Genomic DNA, 19,172 nt, shown 5'->3' with positions numbered 1-19,172 from the left:
CAAGCTACTTGTGGCTATTTCAGTTTCTATTAAATAAAGTTTAAAGTTCAGTTCCTTAGTCACATAGCACATTTTTTAACTTTATTGTTGACACTGTTACAGATGTCCCCCTTTCCTCCCACTCTGCAACCTCCACCCAGTCCCTTCCCACCCTTCCTTCCCTCTGGCCATCACCACACTGCTGTGAAGTCTGTGGGCTATGTATGTACGATCTTTGGCTAATGCCTTCACCTCCTTGCATCCAGCCCCTCCTCCACCCTCCCCTCTGACAGCTCTCAGTCTGTTCCATGTATCCATGTTTCTGTTTCTATTTTGTCGGTTTATTTTGTTCGTTAGATTCTACATGTAAGTGAGATCGTATGGTGTTTGTCTTTTTCTGACTGGCTTATGTCAAGTGCTCAGAGCCACACATGGCCAGCAGCTACTGTATTGGACAGTGCAGACACAGAACCCAGCATGGGGTTTTGTTTCCCCACCTGAAAACGAGGATACTGGTAGTACCTGATTTATAAAGCAATGGCGGGAGTCAGTGAGTTACCGCTTATAAAGTACCTGATTGTCAGGGCTCGAGAAAGGCGAGCCGCTTCCATCTTTGTCCTCCTTTGTCATTGTTGTCACATTGGATCATCATGGCCTTTCCAAAATCAGATAGTAGCAAACCAGTCTGTAGCCACACTACTTGCCGTCCTAGTCACAGGACTCGTGACGGGTTAATTGGTTTATTTTATAATAAACTGATAAACCAAGTAGGTTTGGTACTATGAATGAAGTATTTATTTAGAAAGTGCATAGGTTTAGCTATTTTAGGTTCTTAGTTCTTTAGTGCCTCTGTTTCTTTCCTTTTAAATCTAATTTTAAAACTTATCTTTAAGAGTAGATGTTTATGGATTTTTTAAAAATCCAGTCATTTAGGGCTTATATATATATATGTGTGTGTGTGTGTGTACGTATGTATGTATGTATATATATATATATATATGGAGTAAAATATTGGTTAATAAAATTATATAAGTTGCAGGTGTACAATTTTGTAATACATTATGTGTATATTGTATTGTGTGTTCACCACCGTAAGTCAGGTCTCCTAAGTATATGTTAAATCAAATCTATCTTAGTATTTCAAATTATAGTGGGCACCTACATTTCTATGATATGCATCCCTGGAAACAACTTTGTAAGGGAGATTTTTTATATAATGTAGGCAGCAAATATATATGAGCTTAGACATCTAAACATACTTGGTTTCTTACTGACAGAAGGTGAGTCAACTTGAGAAGGTCAGCAGTGAAGTGCAGGTGGTTATTAGGCATGTTGAGTCTATAGCGCTCTGAAGACCTCCTCAGAGGGCTGATGTGGCCTCCTGTGCAGGGTAGACCACGGAAAGATTTGTGAGTGACTTTTGTGTTCCCCCGAGTCCTGATCTTGTTTCTCATCTTGTTTTCTACTCCCTCTTTTATTCATTCCCATGTCGATTCCTCAGTCACTTTTAAGTGTTTGCTTTGTGCTTCATGCTCTGCTGGTTCTGGGGATGGAAAGATGAACACACAAGGCTCCTGCTTCCCAAGGGCTCTAGTCTAGCAGCACAGATGGACGCAGAACAATTATAGCACCTTTCTAAGTGCTCTGTGGAAGCATGGAGTAGCCTCTTGAGAATCTGGAGGAGGAAGCAATTAATTTGACCTGCAGGTGTTAGTGACCTCCTAGAGGAAGTGACATCTGCCCTGGACCTTGAAAGATAAATTTGAAAGAGAAGAGGGAATGATGTGAATGCCAATCTGAGTAAAGGGAATGCAAGTCACCAGATGTGAAAGAGGATGTTATGCTTATGGGATTTGGAAGGATTTATTTGGGATAGGGATATATTACCTGCATTTCTCTTATCCTAGGTTTTTGTTTTGTATTGTTTTTTCTCTTGTTAAAGATTAAATAAATTTTATGTTAGAGGTAATGTCATAGTTAACATTTTTCACCTATTTGGTATATAATCAATGTTCAGAATTTTTGAAAGGTATGTTATTCCAAAGGAAAATTTGGTTGCTTTGACATGTAAAAGAGACCTATTTTTATATTTAAATATCAGTTTAGATGCGTCTCCTTTAGATTTTGTTACTTATTTTCAAATGACAAAAATAATATCAAAGTAATCAGAGAGGTAATGCAGGATAGTAATTAAGAGCATGAATTTTGAAGTTCTATTCTAAAGTACAAGAAAATTCTAGCTACAGATTAGCTGCATGGTATTAGGCAGATTATTTAACCACCCTACACGTTAGTTTTTCCATTTATAATACATGTAAAACTTAGTCCATGGGAGTTGGGAAAATTAAATGTGGTAATATTAATATACTTAGCATGAATGCTGGCATAAAGTACTGTATTTTCCCATGTATAATACGTACTTTTTTGCCCAAATTTTTGAGGGGAAAATAAGGATGTGCATTATACATGGGCAGTACCCCAAATACTTTGTATCTATTCTTGTGTTTTGTAATTTGTTACATAAAATTTCTTGTACCATAATACATTAAAAAATAAATGCTAAATTTTTTTTATAATACAAAAAGTATCTAAATGTAAATAATAAATAAGTAAATAAATTGAATTGAATGAAAAAATTAAAACGAGAATTTTTTCTGAAAGTTTGGACAAAAAACATGGTTGTATATTATATACAGCGAAGTACAGTAATACTCAGTGGATAGTAGTTGCTGCTTCTACAAAGTACTACTATTGCTCTGCTAATGTTAGACTTTAAAAATCAGCCCTGGCTGGTGTAGCTCAGTGGATTGAGCACGGGCCTGCAAACCACACAATCGCGGTTCGATTCCCAGTCAGGGCACATGCCTGGGTTGCGGGCCAGTTCCCAGCAGGGGACTCACAAGAGGCAACCATACATTGATGTTTCTCTCCTTCTCTCCTTCTCTTTCTCTCTAAAGATAAATAAATAAAATAAAATAAATAAAAAAATAAAAATCAGTGACAGAGAGAAAGGTTGTTTGATGAGATAGCCAGTCAAGAGTTGAAAGAGCAGTATGGTAAAGGGGGTTAAAAAAAAATCTATGTTTCCATTTGCGAGAAAGTGAGTTGGGTGAGACTAACTCATTTTAACAGGGTAGAGCTGAAGGATGTATGTATCATCCTTAGGAGAAAGAGAATTTCCCATATACTGGACCATATGATGCACTTTAACAGCCACCAGGTGTTGCGTTTGGACAGCACTGTTGTCTAGCTGTCCAGAGTTAGCTGGGAGGTAAAGATGGAACAGAATATTCTGTGGAGGGACAGAGAGAAGAGGGGGCATTGTGCAACCCTGGCTTGTATAGGACCATGGTTTTTAACCCTGCCTGCACCAAAAAAAATCTCCTGGAGAGCTTTTTAAAAATTAGGAATTTTGTGCTTCATCCCCCAGAAATCCTGATTTAACTGGTCTGCTGGAATAGCTTTTTCCCCCTAAAGATCCCCAGGTGATTCAACAGGGGTGGGGGGTGAACACCTCTGGTGTAGGACATTGGCTAGTGAAGTACTGCCTGGGACTACATACACTATTCTTACTAGATAAGGACTAAAGGATGAAAAGGGCTCAAGACCTACCTAAGTCACCAAACTGGTAGCGTGCAGACTGGAGCAGAACCTCCACTCTATTTCTTTATGCTCTGGTGTGCTGTTAACTGTCAAAGGAAGAGGGCAACGGTGCATTTGGAGATGGTGGGAAGTTGAGAGACTGGTCTTGTTTTTATAGCAAGTGGAAAGGATTGTTAAAATCATCATTTGCTTGTTTTTCGTGGTTTGAGAGAACCTCAGAAATGCTCAGGCTTAAGCCATCCTCTGTGTTAATGCCTCTGCTAACAAGAAGAATACCTTCAAGGCAGTTGATTCCTCTTGAATACGGCACTAATTTTCTGACATGGTTTTCTTGTTCCTAATTCCTGTAAGAACAGCAGGTAACTGTATTCTACATACCTTAAAAAATACTTAAAGTTGCTACCATGTCTTCTTTAATCTTTGATTCCTCTGGCTTAATACTTCAGATTTTTAACTGCCTCATAGAAAAATATTTCTAGACCCCTAATTCTCTTGACCACCTTTTTTTCTGGGGCTGCTTTGTTGTTCCTGTTGTTATGTTCACTCGTGACAATACTAAGTCTTGTTTCAAGGTGGTGATTTAAATTCTTACTTTTTTTCTGGATCCCATTTAAGTTATCAGAGAAAACCTTTTGTCTTTAATCTGAAGTAGCTTTAGGAAACAGAACAGGCACTGTGTACCGGACACTTTGAAGAGTTTCCAGAAGTTAGGGAGCAGAATAAATTGGATTCAGTGTAGGCATAGGAGGTCCATGTCTGGGCTGACATTTTCAGTAGAGCTTGAGAGTAAAGGAAGCCGGAGTTCAAAGTGGGCCGTGGGACAGATGACAAAGCAAAGGACTTCCTTACGCCACCAATGCAGTTGGAACAGTTTTCCACAGAATTCAGTCTCAGACTTTGTAGATGCAAATAGAGCTCTAAATAAAGTGGGGGGTTTTACAGAATGTAAAATGTGTAAAATGATGGTACAGAAATCAGTTAAAATCCTAATGAAAACCGAACAGCAGGTGAGAGCTAGTGTGTCAGTCTGGAATGACTGTGGGCCACAGACATGAGGGGAGTTTATACTTAACCTCAAGCTGTTTCCTTGAGGCATCCACTGGGTTCTTGCCAGAAGGACTGGGGACTGCAACAGAGACCAGAACAGGCCCCCACCTTAGTGTTGCAGGCAGCCATAGAGGAACAGGCACAGAATGCCATGCATTTTTCTGCATCCTTCTTTTCTATTAAGCACAAGTCTTAAGCTACTGGGGGTCACTGGGAGGACATTAGCAAAGATCCCAAGGAAACGGGCTGAGACACATTGCTCCTGGGGTAAGGAGAGAATAAAAAGCTCTCTACCACTGAGGAGGGGAAGGGACCTTCTTGGGCCCAAGATTCTATATTGATACTACACAGAGGTGCTGCTCCTGCGGCTGCTTTGGGGAAGAGCTGCTTGGGGGATGGGCCTTCCCAAGACCAAGGAGGAGGAAACACAAGAAGGAGTTTGGATGCTGCAGGATGGAGGGGCAGGAATGCAGAGAAATCCACACACCCCTGGGGCCCAGGTGCACAGGGCCTGCCTAACACTGAGTGTGGATCAGGATCAAATGTAAGTCAAAGCCATCTGGTAAGGGATGGCAGGCTCAACAGCCAGTCGAATTGATAGGTGCTACCAGCAGTGTAGGAGAAGCACACCAGGACATTTTTGCGGGGGAAGAAGGCCCCAGGGCCAGTTCTGAAAGAGTACACATCCTTAAGGCCTCTTCCACTTACACTTTTTATGTCTAAGGTGCTTCCTCCTCGGATGCTTGGTTGTCGCCCTCTGCCACCACAACATCTGGGTGTCCCATTTGGCTGGAGCCTCACTGTGACATGGAAGGGTTAGATGCAAGAGGGTCAAGGATAGTTTCCTACACCAAAGCAGAGCTAACTTTGAATCCTCTAGGTCCCATTTTAGCTGAGCTGCCTGGAACTGGAGGATGTTCCAACCAGGCCTCCCTGCAGTTGTTATTGCCCCACCACCATCACCCTTTTAATCTTCCTCATTAGCCTGGAAACCCCCAAGAGACGATGGTTTTTCCTTTCTGCAGATAGCACATTCAGTGGCCAAACTGTCTTACTTTAAGAAATGTGGACCAGAAGGAGATGATGGAAGTAGAGTCAGACATCAGTGTGTTGTTGAGCAGCTTTTGTGATAAATCATACAATCAGTGTCTTAGTGCAGATGATTCAGAAAGCTGAAAACAAAGTACAGGTTAGTTTTAAGGACCACAATAATGTAGGCATCATTGACTGATTGGTAACCTGAAAAAGTGTCAACCATTTGAGGCACCACCAATAGCCTGAGAGAGGGTCAGAGGGTCAAAGGGGGCAGTGCCCTGTGCAGTGAGACCGCCCAAACCTCCTGCCCCTCCCCAGGCACATCCACACTCAAACAGGGATCACAAGTGGCATCCTCTGCATCATGCAGAATAGGATTTAATCAGCAGCTTGATTTCAGTCTAAATCAGAGAATGGGCCCTTACCACGGGGAGCTACATTAGTGACTCAGACCATTCAATTAGCAATTACAATTTGTTTTCAGTTTGCAGCCCCAAAGAGGGTGTCTTTAATCTGTCAGTTATAATTTTCCAAGTGGCAAACCAAACAGATGGGCCGTTGGCCACAGCCCAACAGTTTGAGTCTGCCCACTGAACAGAATGACCGTGTCCCCTTTTGATCCTGCATAGCTCTGAGGCTGAGCAGTCATGACAGCCCAGTGGACACTGTCGGCATCAGCTTCTCTGAACCATGGGTGAACTAGTCCCAGGCATTTGGGGGAACCTCACTGATTCGGTAGCGTTGTTTCAGACAGTAGGGTAGCAAGTTTCTCCTTAGAGAGCTAGCTGCCACCGCCCTTTTTAAATGTAAATCCAAGATGCCCTTGGGGCCAGGCTGTCTGTATTCTTTAACTATATGATTTCTATTTGACAGGCTGGGCTTTTGGATTCCTTCCATCTTTTTAGTGGTGGAATTCAAGTTCGCATACTTCAAAATGGGACTTGAAAGTGGCAGAGTCACTGGGTCTCCATGAGTCAAGCATTGAGGCCCCAAAGGGCAGCTTCAGGTGGAGGCTACTTCTCTTGAACCACGTCTCCGATTGGCAGGATCCTCAGTCACAAGCACTGTGTGGTCTTCAGTGCCCAGTCAGTTTTGTTGGGGTCCACCAGCTAGTCCTGCTGATGGAGGTTTTTAGTTTAGCAGGGTTAGTTTATTTATTTCAACAAAAGTACTACAGTTATGGAAATTGTTAACACAGTGGAAATAGAGTGATGGGTATACAGGGACTCCTTAGTATCTTTGCAACTTTTCTGTAAATTATTCCAAATCTAAAATTATTCCAAATTTAGAAGGTTATTTTAAAAAGTACTAGATGGCTCTCTATAACTTACAGGGTAAAAGTCAGACTCTTGAGAATGGTATTTAAGACTCTTTACAGTTAATTCCTCCCACCTGTGTCTTACCACTCACATGGTGCTGTAGCTGTCAGTCTACTCAGTGTACTTCCTTGACTTCTCATGCTGTGCCCTATTGTGTGAAGTGCCCCATCCCATCTCTTCACCTGACGATTCAGACGAAGCTTCAAGGCTCTGCCTCAGTCTTACTTCTCCCGTTGTCTCACTCTTCATGCTTCTGACTCAGTGTTAGCAGAGCCTTTATGTACAGGGTGGGCAAAAGGAGGTTTACAGTTGTGAGTATGCAAAAGTTTATTTGTGTACTATTTATTAATTACTGAGTTATTTATTTGTATTGCAACTGTAAACCTATGTTAGCCATTCCCTGTGTATTTTGGCCTAGGATGCATCACAATTCAACCTCTAAGTAAGAGTTCCTTGAGGATGGGAATAATATTTTATTCGTCTTTTTATTTCCAGTGAGTAGTGTTCAGTAACTTTCACGAGATGTTAATTGGATGGATGAATGAGAAGCCTTAGGGTTGTGCTGTGCTGTTCATGGTAGAGCTTTAATCTTTGTAGTCACTCAGGTGTTAAGTACTGTCGTTGAAACAGACCTTTGTGACTCACTTACATTTTAGCATTTTATATTTTAAGCATTCTCATCCATACAGTATGATTTTTAATCTTCCATTTATGTTTTAGGAGGGCCAAACATGTGGGCTATTACCTCTGAAGAACGGACTAAGCATGACAAGCAATTTGATAACCTCAAGCCTGCAGGAGGTTACATAACAGGTTTGTGTTTATATTTTATTTGTGAATTATACTCTAACTTGTTTGCCATCATATTTGTGTTATTAAATGATAGATTCATATTAAATGAACTACTGTCATTTGCGACAACATGGATAGAGCTTGAGAGTATTATGCCACGTGAATTAAGTCAGTCAGAAAAGGATAAGAACCATATGATACCGCTTACATGCGAGTTCTAAAACAGAAGCAACAAGCTATTACTAATGGCACAGCTGACAGCATGAGCACTGCCATGTTTCCGCCAACCTCCTCTGTCCTGAGTCACACAGGGACCATGCAGAGATCCCAGAAGGATGCTAGAGGGAACCTACCATGTTTTAGCACGTGGGAAGCCAGCTTATTCTTTGTCCTGGAGGGAAACAGTACCCTGTCCCTCAAGATAGCTCACTGCAAACCCAGTGGCATTCTGAGGAATGACCGGGTAGAGGGTAGTTAGTATCTTGCCTTCTTGGCATGCACAGCTGGGTGTGTAGGGTTGTGAGAGACCTGTAGGGGGTTGTCCCTCTCAACATCTGGTGTTTTTTACTTAGAACTTTTCTAGGAAATATTGTTTTTAACTCTGAATTTTGTTAAGTAGAAATATTATCAATTAAGACTTCAGTTATTGTGGGAAAAATGAGTAATGAAATCTTTTGTCACTGATTAATTTTGTAACCAGTTGCAACTTTGTTTAAAACATCTAAGTCTTATTAATAAAATGTAGATAATTTTATATGTATATTTCTGTTTAATGTTTTAATGATTGAAGTTAAAGTTATAATAAATCAGTAACATAATTATTATTGCCTATTATTATTCACAGGCATTGGAGTAATTCCTTTTACTAATACACTGCTTGATTTTTGTTTTTATTGCTTTCAGGTGATCAAGCACGTACATTTTTCTTACAGTCAGGCCTGCCAGCTCCTGTTTTAGCTGAAATATGGTAAAAATGTTTTGTAAATGATCTTAAATTATTGTATATCTGGTTTTATTTTGTTTGTAATGCAGTTTAACAGAAAATTGTTTTTACTTGCTGTCTCAAATTTTTGTTATTTTGTAGTTTTATTTATTTCATCATCTATAAACCCAAAATTATTCCTTCTATCTCCAGTTCCTACCTTAAATATATTGTGCCTTATAATACTTATAGTAACGTTTGTTTGTTTTTAATGTATGCATGGTAAATATCAACCCCTACCCCATTTTCTATCCACTTGGAATATTCCCATGCTTGGCCAAGTGCCAGGCACATAGCAAGCATTCAGTAAATATTTGAACAAATGAATAAGTTTAGAAGAGTTATACTTTTAAATATTTTTTTTCATTTACACTGGTGAAATTTATGCCAGAGGTCTCTAGACTCTATATAGAATGGCAGCATTTTATTAGATGTATCTCTGGTCAGTATTTTGTAATGTGTAGGTTTCAGCTTTTTGAGATACACACATACATTTTTAAATGATGATCGACGTGTGAATGTTCCATCATTGTTTTTATTTTATCATCATCCTCAAAAGTAACGTTGACCCTCCATACGGTCTACCCACCCCATTGTCCTTTTAGGGCTTTGTCAGACCTCAACAAGGACGGGAAGATGGATCAGCAGGAGTTCTCCATAGCCATGAAACTCATCAAACTAAAGCTGCAGGGCCAGCAGTTGCCTGTGGTTCTCCCTCCTGTTATGAAACAACCTCCCATGTTCTCTCCGTTAATTTCTGCTCGTTTTGGTATGTATTTACGGATTTAATTAGCTGCCTCTGACAGTTACTTAGTGATCAAAAAAAGATATGTCAGCATAAAATGATAATTCCCAGACTCCAAGTTAATTTTCATGTCTGAAATAAGAAATATTAAATTTGCTGTTACAGCTAGGGTGTCTGTGTATCCTAGTTTCCAGGGATAGTTCTCAGGTCTGTTGTCCTGGAATCTAGTCTGGTTAGTGTGCCCTTTCATAATTCCCAGTTGGGTGATAAATTATATGATCTTTGTTATAGCTGGTCCTAAATACTAGTCTTAATTAGTTTCCTTTATACTTTGTATGAGTAACAGAAAAATGTGAACAATTTTAAACTCACTTGAAATAGTTTAATTTGGGGATAATTTGAAATTATACATAAGTATAATTATTTTTATAAGGAGATTTCTTTAAAGGTTAATTAGCCAGCTAAGTTTAGGGCTAAAAGTTGAGGACTTCATGCTGATTAATTCACATATTCATCAGAGGTGACCAGTGTTTCATTAGTTTTCACCAGCCAATTTCTTACTAATTGTATGTGTGAAGTACTCGTTGGAATGGAGTGTCCAATTAGACATCTCTGTGTATCTGAAACATGTCCCTATATGCCAGATGATACTGACTTCTTTCGCTATTCCGAAAGAAGTAAACACAAGAGATAAACTCAAAATCATTGTGTGACTGTATTTATATAATGTACTTAGTTTTCAGCAGTTTACTTGGTGAATAAGAGTCATCACTTTGTTCCTTTGAGTGAGAGTGGTTTGGCTGTGTGTGTGTGTGTGTGTTGATTCAGTAGCACTGTATAATCCTCACACAAAATCCCATGTTTGGTCTGGTACTACATTCTCTCTAAGGTACCAGTATTTAATTGGAAAAGGCTGCTTGATTTTGCTCATGATGCTGGAAGAGAATTGTTAACTCCTTAGTAGGCATTCCCTTAGTACAGGTGGGTCACAATATTGATATTAAAAGCAGTAGTTTACCTCCCTCACTGCTGGGTCAAAACTGCTTTTGTGAGCTTTTTAAGACTAGTTTGCCCATAATGTTCCTGTAAATATAGGCGTGCTCACCGTTTTCTGGCATGTGTTTTATGATTGATTTACTAGCACTAGAAAACGTGGTCTATTTTGTCTTTAGGAATGGGAAGCATGCCCAATCTATCCATTCCACAGCCATTGCCTCCAGTCGCACCTATAGCAACAGCCCTGTCCCCTGCGACTTCAGGGACCACCCTTCCTCCCTTAATGATGCCTGCTCCCCTCGTGCCTTCTGTTAGCACTTCATCGTTACCAAATGGAACTGCCAGTCTCATCCAGCCCTTATCCATTCCTTATTCTTCTTCAAGTAAGTACTGTATGTCTAACGAGTCAATATTTCGTATAAAGAATGAAATTGTTATGTTCATACTCTGAGGCACGTTTTCTCATACTTTGTGATCATTGTTTAGTGTGAACCTTTTTCATTTTTCTTTTCTTTTTTCCTTTTTTAGCATTGCCTCATACGTCATCGTACAGTATGATGATGGGAGGATTTGGTGGTGCTAGTATACAGAAAGCCCAGTCTCTGATTGATTTAGGGTCCAGTAGGTATGAATACTTAAACTTCCAACTTGTTGTGCTTTTAATAAGGAGTGTTTAACAAATGACTATTTGTTCAAAGCTCTGAACTTATCCAGGTTTTACTTTATAATGACCTGATGTAAATTTATTATTCATAAGTTACACAAAATATTTTTTTTAATTTTTAGAACTATTACATGCCTGTGGTATTTTACTTTTGAAAAATGTTCCATGTTGCCCTGACTGGTCTGGTTCAGCAGGTTGGGCATCATCCTGTAAACTGAAAGGTCACTGGTTCCGTTTCTGGTCAGGACACATGCCTGGGTTGTGGGCCAGGTACCCAGTTGGGGGCCATGTGCAAGAAGCAACCAATGGATGTTTCTCTCACTCTTCAATGGCTTGCGCTCTCTCTTTCTCTCTTCCTTCCCCTCTTTCTAAAAATAAATAAATAAAATCTTTTTAAAACGTTTTGTGTAAACTAAAAGTATTTTGCTATATTTTAATCAGTTAATTTTTTCCCAGAATTACGCATTTTTCCTTTAAATGATGTATGTTTCTTAAAACATCTTATAATCATTTTACATGATTAATTTCTTGAGCAAATTCTGCTGATTGAGTATCCTTTAATTTCAGAAAACATCAATGTTTACTCACCATCCCTTATATAAATCACAAGAATACTCTTTTTATAAAGGAAAAAAATTTTTTTAGTTACAGGTAACTTTCAGTATTGGTTTCAGATGTACAGCATAGTGGCCAGACACTTACACAGCTTATGAAGTGATCCTCCTGACAAGTCCGGCAGCCCCCACCACCATGCATAGTCATTGCAGTATTATTGACTATATCCTTGTGCTATGCTTTGTATCCCTTTGACCAATTTCTAGCTGCCAATTTGTTCTTCTGAACCTCTTCACCTTTTTTGCCCAGCCCCAAAACCCACCTCCCACCTGGCAACTGTCGGTTTGTTCTCTATATAATGAAAATTTTTTTGTTTGTTCCTTTATTCATTTTTTAGATTCCACATGTAAGTGAAATCATATGGTATTTGTCTTTGTCTTATTTCGCTTAGCATGATACCCTCTAGGTCCATCCATATTGTTGCAAATGGTAAGGTTTCATTCTTTTTTATGGCCTAGTAATATCCCATTGTTTACATATACCACATTTTCTTTATCCAGTTTTCCCACAATAATGCTCTTTAAAGCACTGACCCAGAAGAATCTTTGTATCTTAGCTTAACTACTCACTGTGTAACCTTTTCCCCCCTCAACATTATTAAGGCATAGTTTGCTGGTATAAAAGCTGGGACAGTAATACCTTTTAAGTTTATCAGGAGGATTAGAGGTAATTTTGTAAAGGCCCCAGCATAATAGGTTCTTGATACATGGGAGTTCTATACTTTATATGGTATTTGCTTTCCTAAGAATAAGAATAATTGCTTGAATTTTTTCAATATCAAATAGAGCAGCAATTACTATTGTATTATAGAAGGTATGATTCTTAATTTGTCTTACAAAGTTTTAAACTAAATGTATTTTATTTAGTAACATAACATTTTAAAATAAATTTTATTACAGCTCAACTTCCTCAACTGCTTCACTCTCAGGGAACTCGCCCAAGACTGGGACCTCAGAGTGGGCAGTTCCTCAGCCTTCAAGATTAAAATATCGGCAAAAATTCAATAGTCTTGACAAAAGCATGAGTGGATACCTCTCAGGTAAGTGGCATACAGTGCTTAAGAATGTGAGAGAGTTGAAGTTTTTTATGTGGGCTTTTGTTGAAGAACTTTGATTTGATTTTGTACTTTGTAGCTCATCTAAAATTTTACATAAAAAAATAACAGTTGATGTTATCTCTCGCACACTGACATTTCTCTCCCTGTCTTTCTTCTTCCCCTCATACCTTTCTGTGAGGGGGAAAGATAAAGTCTTTTTTGAAGTATCCAAAAAAACAGTCTAAATGTTCACCAACAAGAGAATGATAAATAAATCATCATGTATTTTTATAACAATGCGACAACAAAAATGAATGTGAACTTCTGATACTTGCAACAACATGGGTGCATTTCACAGATACTGTACTGAATGAAGGAAGCCTCACACACAAGATCCACTCTGTTTGATTCATTTATGTGAGTCTGGAGAACAGAAAGCCTGGTTGGCGGTGATAGAAACCAGAGTGGTGTAGTTACTCTGTTGGGAAGGGGCCCTGCCCAGACCCCCTGGGGTGCAGGAAATGTTCTGTATCTTGATACAGGTGTTGGCTACATGTGTGCATACAATGTAGAAACCCATTTGCAGTACACTTGAGACTAGTAGACTGTATGTATGTGCTTCCAACATACGTGTAAACAAAGGTGGATTTGTGTTGGAATATGAAGAAAATTATCTCCTAGTGTTACTTTACTTGTATATGCCACACTGTGTAAAGGTTGTACAGTGTTTTATTTTTAGTGAATGTTATTATTCTTAGATCTATTAGAGTAAAGCTGTATATCCATAGTTAAGGGAAGGATTGGGTTTTTTTGAAAAGAGAAATTGCTTCCCATGTCCCCAGGTATATGAGGGTAGGGCTGACCTAGCCTTACATGTTATGCTGTGTTCAGTGAGTGTTGGTGGTCTGATTTTTCCTTTTATTGTTCTTCTTCTCCTAAATCTTCATCATGATCTATTTAAATTAATTCATTGACTCAAATATTTCTTGAGTCTCATATCCTCCAGGCACTCTGTGAGGTATGAGACTGCAGAGAGAAAGAAGACATGGCCCATGTCTTTGAAGAGCCTGTAGCAGTAGGTCGAATAATCACAGAATTTGCTTAGTGGATTAAAGGTTCTGTCATTATTATAGATGAGAAAGTAACTAGCTCTGAGGATGGAAAAAAGAGTTCCATGGAAGAGATGACATTTGAGCTGGATCCTAGAGGATAAATAGACTGCCAGGTAGAGAATGGAGGGGCTGGCATCGTAGGCACAGGAAATAGGATGTCCAGAGGATCGGCAGACCAACGGTATACCTGTTCAAGTGAGCTTTTCTTGGGAAAGCACTCCGCTGGCTCTCAGTAGCCCATTGTCTTGTTCAGACTTTGCCTGCACACGTTTAAGCCTCCCACCAGTGTGCTTTTAACAATTTGCGTGCCCTCCTTCCTCCTGTTTGCTCTGTCACCTAATGCCAAGGGATCTGCTCTGCCATCTTTGTCCAAGAGCTGAAACCTTAGTGACTGAACCCTGTCTCAGGCTTGAAATAGCCTTCCGTTTCTCTATATTGGAGGAATCTTCCTTTTAACACAAAAATGTCCTCAAAGCTCACTGAGGAATAATTAGTTGGGTGATGCTCTGAGCTATCTCCAGTGTTTTTTCCTTATGTGATTTCTGTTAAATGGCCATGGTTTTTTTAAAAGAAGAATGAAAGTTTTTCAGTGATGTAATATAAATATTCACTTGCATAGTACATGGTATATTTGTGTTTGTTCCATGCAGTATATGTAGCTTTGATTAAGCGGACCTGTGTTCAAAGCTCGGTGAAATACCAGGTGTAGTGGCATTCGTGCTACTTTTGTAGTGGGAGCTACAAAATCTGCTGAGGCAGATTTGGCAGAAGCACTGCTTGCTCCTTCTGTACAGAGGCGTTTGGACCAGCCTCGACTCGGGCTGGACCAAGAGCAGGGCCCACTGCTCTGGTGCTCACGGCCCAGTCAGCTGAGGGCGAGTTGCAGCAGCTGCAGCACTGACTAGAGACCTTTTCCAGCGGAGCCACGTGATTTTGCCCGTAATCAGAAAACCTCTTAGCATACTGGGAGTGAATGCTCCCCTTGTGCAGACAGGGATTTTCTGTTCTGGAGTATTTTCATTGAAGACTAGGAAGCCTGTAACAGAAACATGTTTTTGTGTTCTCACTGATGGAGAGAAAAGTTGGACAGTTTACTGTACATAGTAAGCATCAAGTGAATGTTAACCATTATACTATTGGATGCCATCACATAAGTCCCCACTGTACCTTAGATAAACAACTTGGATTAAACTTTATTATTTTAGCAAATATTTATTGAGCATCTATGTATCAGGCATAGGGCATACATCAGTGAATAAAGCAGTCAGTTTTTGTCTTTATAGAACTTAGCACATAATAGGGGAAATAGACAAACAGGTAAATGAGCAAATGTTATATTACAGAATTTGATATGAGATACGAAGAAAATGAACAGGAAATGATAGGGTGGACAGAGAAGGCCTTCTGAGAATGTCACATTACTTTGCAACTTAACGGGCGAGAAGGGCCCAGATGCATAGTGACTTAGAATGGTAAGACTTGATGTCCTGGCTGGTGTGGCTCAGTGGATTGAGCATAGGCTGTAAACCAAAGGGTCGCTAGTTCGATTCCCAGTCAGGGCACAAGCCTGGGTTGTAGGCCAGGTCCCCAGTGGGGCCATGTGAGAGGCAACCACACATTGATGTTTCTCTCCCTCTCTTTCTCCCTCCCTTCCCCTCTTTCTAAAAATAAATAAAATCAATAAATTTTTTTTTAAAAAAGAATTGTAAGATGACGTTGGGTGTGGGAATACAGGAGAGGGAGGGCTCAAGGATGACTCTGATTCGTGGCTTGATCCACTCACTGACTGGACAGTGATGCCAGAGAAGGGAAGACAGGAAGAGTGGTTTGGGTGAAGATTAGGAAGAGGCATGTGGATAGGGTTTGAGAGAGTAGTTTTATACGTACTTGGTTTCAGATCTTTGTGAAATAGGTAAGTAGATTTTTCAGTTGCACATAGAAGTCTAAACTTAAAGGAGAGGTTTGGGCTGGGGGTATACATTTGGGAATCACCAGCCTCTAGGTGCTATTTAAAGTCATAGGAATGGATATGAATAGATAGGAAAGAATGTCCAGGACAGGCCCTTGGGGATGCCAGCATTTTCAAATTGACGGAAGAGAAAGGAGTGATCAGAGAGCTAAGAGAAGGTCAGGGAATGCTAAGGGAGCTTCCAGTGGCAGTGGGTGTACCAGGAGTCCCTAGAACTTGGCTTCTCAGTGCTTTCTGAACTGGTGGCTCAGTCCTTCGTGTCACTCGTGTACTGTTACCTTCTGAAAGGACGGGGGAGCCTGTGGTTCCACTAACTCTAGATTTTAAATTGCTTGAGGGCAGAGAAAGTGTTTGTTTTGCTTACAACTTTGATGTTAAAGTTCCTAGGATAGCAGCAGTGTTATTTTACAGGGACAGTTATTCAGTATTTTGTGTGACTTTAAAGAGCATAAAGAATTTTCCTTTTTTAAAAATGTTTTTCCCATGCAATCAGGTTTTCAAGCTAGAAATGCCCTTCTTCAGTCAAATCTTTCTCAAACTCAGCTAGCTACTATTTGGTGAGTTTGCCTATTAATTATGATTTTTAGCTATTTATCCTCTATTGTAAGGTATTGTTTCTGTAAAAGTTTGTGTCTCAAAGATGTTCCATAGAAGTAGCTATTTGAAAGTTAATGCAACTTTGGAAGCAAATGTAATTGTGCAAAATGTTATTATTCTTGAGGATTTGGCATTTAATTATCTTACAAGTAAAACTAGTTTACTTTTATATAATGCCTTCTATGGAGAATTACAGATTGTCTCATTTTTAATGTAGAATTAAATGGGATTTAATAGGTGAATTAACCATGAAAAAAGACATTCCACCTTTCCAGAAGGAATAGTTTTCTTTCTGTTTAAAAGTTTCTTTCCTCTCTATTGTGATATAAAATGAGGGATAAAAATTAGCTCACTTTTCTGTATCCCTGTACATTTCACTAAATTATGTTACGGTAACTATATTCCTATCATTATTTTTTGTTTTTAAAATTAAGAAATTGAAATCTTTTGAAACTGTGTTACTCCAAATTGAGATTTTCTTTCTCAGCTGTGAATCTTCACGTTTTCTGTAGGACTCTGGCTGACATTGATGGTGATGGACAGCTAAAGGCTGAAGAGTTTATCCTCGCGATGCACCTCACAGACATGGCCAAAGCTGGACAGCCTTTGCCCCTGACGTTACCTCCTGAGCTGGTCCCTCCGTCTTTCCGGTGGGTGCCTCTGGAGGGGGAGAGGGATGGCCTTGATCACTTGGCAGACATTAGTATTACTTTGGGATTTCTACTGATTTAGAGGGAGTTAAACATTTACATTGATATTTGATTTTGGAATTGAATGAATTATGCTGAGAAGGAATAGGTATTAGAAGTAGGTATGTTTTCATTGTGTTATTGATAAGAAAAGTGACAACTGAAGAGATTTAGAATAAATTTACCCAAGTACAGCAGTTGGCTGAACCACAATTTGAATCCAAATCTTTCTGATTTGACTCCATATACTGCTGTTCACTGTAATTATGTATGGACCATACTGTGTTTTAAATATCTTTAATATTGATAACAGTATTCTGAATATTAACCTGCTGTGGTCATTGGAAGTCTATATAGTCTAGTCTAAAAATTATCAGACTGCATGTTGCTAAATTTGTTTGCTACTTGCTTTTCTCAGAGGAGGAAAGCAAATTGATTCCATTAATGGAACTCTGCCTTCATATCAGAAAATACAAGAAGAAGAACCTCAGAAAAAATTACCAGGTAACATGGAGTGTCTAAGTTGGTATTTATAGCGAGTTGTCTTAAATTTTACCTTGAAATATAAATGAATATTTAGAATTTTTACATTTTAAATATTTTACATGCTATAAGAGAAACTATTTCATGAATGGGATGGACTTTGACCTCGATAAAATGGAAAGTATGTAAGAGGAAGAGACAGTTGTATATATGGCACAAGAATGTGTGTATGAGACATCCTAGTTAAAGTGGTTCTTCCACTTTAGGAGAAAATATTAGAGCAAGCTTTGTAATGAAGTCTTTAGCTTTAAAAAAAGTTTAAATATTGGTTGAAAAAATACATGTGTAGATATTTTAAAATATTAAAAATTAATGGTACTTGTCAAATAAAACAAATACATAGGACAGCTTTGGTTGTCCTTGAAGAAAATGCTGAGAAAAAAGTTGAAAAGTATTTTTATTGGCAGGAATAGTTAAAATCATTTCTCTCTTGGGTGGATTCAGACTTACAAACTTTTTTCTAAAAATGAATATTCTTAGAACAGATATTTTACTATTTACATTTGAGTTAACATTTTTCTTAGGAGAAGTATGCAAAGAGTAATAGCACTCAAATGATCACAAGACATGAGGATGTTGAAAGTGGAGTGTGGGGGGCGGGCAGGGCTGGGAATATAAGACAGAAAACTGTACTTGAACAGAATTAAATTAAACAAAAAGAAAGTGGAGTGTGGGATGTGCGGGCCTTCATGTGTAAGGATGCTTATAATGTACCTCACGTAGTGACCTTTGAGGACAAGCGGAAAGCCAACTACGAGCGGGGAAACATGGAACTGGAGAAGCGACGCCAGGCCCTGATGGAGCAGCAGCAGAGGGAGGCAGAACGCAAAGCCCAGAAAGAAAAGGAAGAGTGGGAACGGAAACAGAGGGAATTACAAGAGCAAGAGTGGAAGAAGCAACTTGAGTTAGAAAAACGCCTGGAGAAGCAGAGGGAATTGGAGCGACAACGGGAGGAAGAACGGAGAAAAGAGATAGAAAGACGAGAGGTTATTTTTAAGTTATTTTATTTCCTAAGAAAGTCATTACATTTAATAAGTGGCCATGTTTCTTTCAATTAAAAAAATGGTTGGTTTTGTTGTGGCTTTTCCTCCGCCTCACACTTCTTGCTTGTCTTACACAAACCTGAATCTTGGCTGTGGCGGGTTTTCAAATGACTCCACAGAGGAGAATTGATTGCAGAGCACAGTGAGGAGCTAGGGTTGGTAAGCCAGAGGAAGGGGTCAGTTTGATCAGATCAGTGAATGAACTTAAGCTTAGAATCCAGAGTTAAGTGAACAAGGAATTAGAGAGAGAGAGAGAGAGAGATATGAGTCAAAGGTCTGGTGAGGAATTAAGAGGCCGGGCTTGCGCAGATCCTTGGGAGAAAGTGTTATGAGGGGTTCCTAGGAGGGCTGGGTCTGTTTAAAGGCCTGGGAATGGAGCGCCATAAATTACAGTAACACTGAAATA

At 39.3% G+C, this 19,172-nt stretch overlaps 1 protein-coding gene across 1 annotated transcript in view; it reads left to right on the top strand.

Annotated features, from left to right (window-relative positions):
- Positions 1-19,172, top strand: part of ITSN2 (intersectin 2) — a 116,729-nt gene that overhangs the window by 27,396 nt on the left and 70,161 nt on the right. The window contains exons 3-12 of the mRNA XM_037066805.1: positions 7,704-7,796; positions 8,679-8,742; positions 9,363-9,526; positions 10,675-10,881; positions 11,027-11,123; positions 12,677-12,816; positions 16,388-16,451; positions 17,004-17,141; positions 17,599-17,684; positions 18,447-18,709. Of these exons, the coding sequence (XP_036922700.1) occupies positions 7,704-7,796; positions 8,679-8,742; positions 9,363-9,526; positions 10,675-10,881; positions 11,027-11,123; positions 12,677-12,816; positions 16,388-16,451; positions 17,004-17,141; positions 17,599-17,684; positions 18,447-18,709 (1,316 nt within the window). The remainder of the gene's footprint in view (positions 1-7,703; positions 7,797-8,678; positions 8,743-9,362; positions 9,527-10,674; positions 10,882-11,026; positions 11,124-12,676; positions 12,817-16,387; positions 16,452-17,003; positions 17,142-17,598; positions 17,685-18,446; positions 18,710-19,172) is intronic.

The sequence above is a fragment of the Sturnira hondurensis genome, unplaced genomic scaffold (assembly GCF_014824575.4).
Source record: "Sturnira hondurensis isolate 20B ecotype Veracruz unplaced genomic scaffold, ASM1482457v3 Scaffold0016663, whole genome shotgun sequence".
NCBI classification, from domain to species: domain Eukaryota; kingdom Metazoa; phylum Chordata; class Mammalia; order Chiroptera; family Phyllostomidae; genus Sturnira; species Sturnira hondurensis.
Note: the sequence above shows the minus strand (reverse complement) of the source record. Positions and strands in the feature narration are given on the sequence as shown.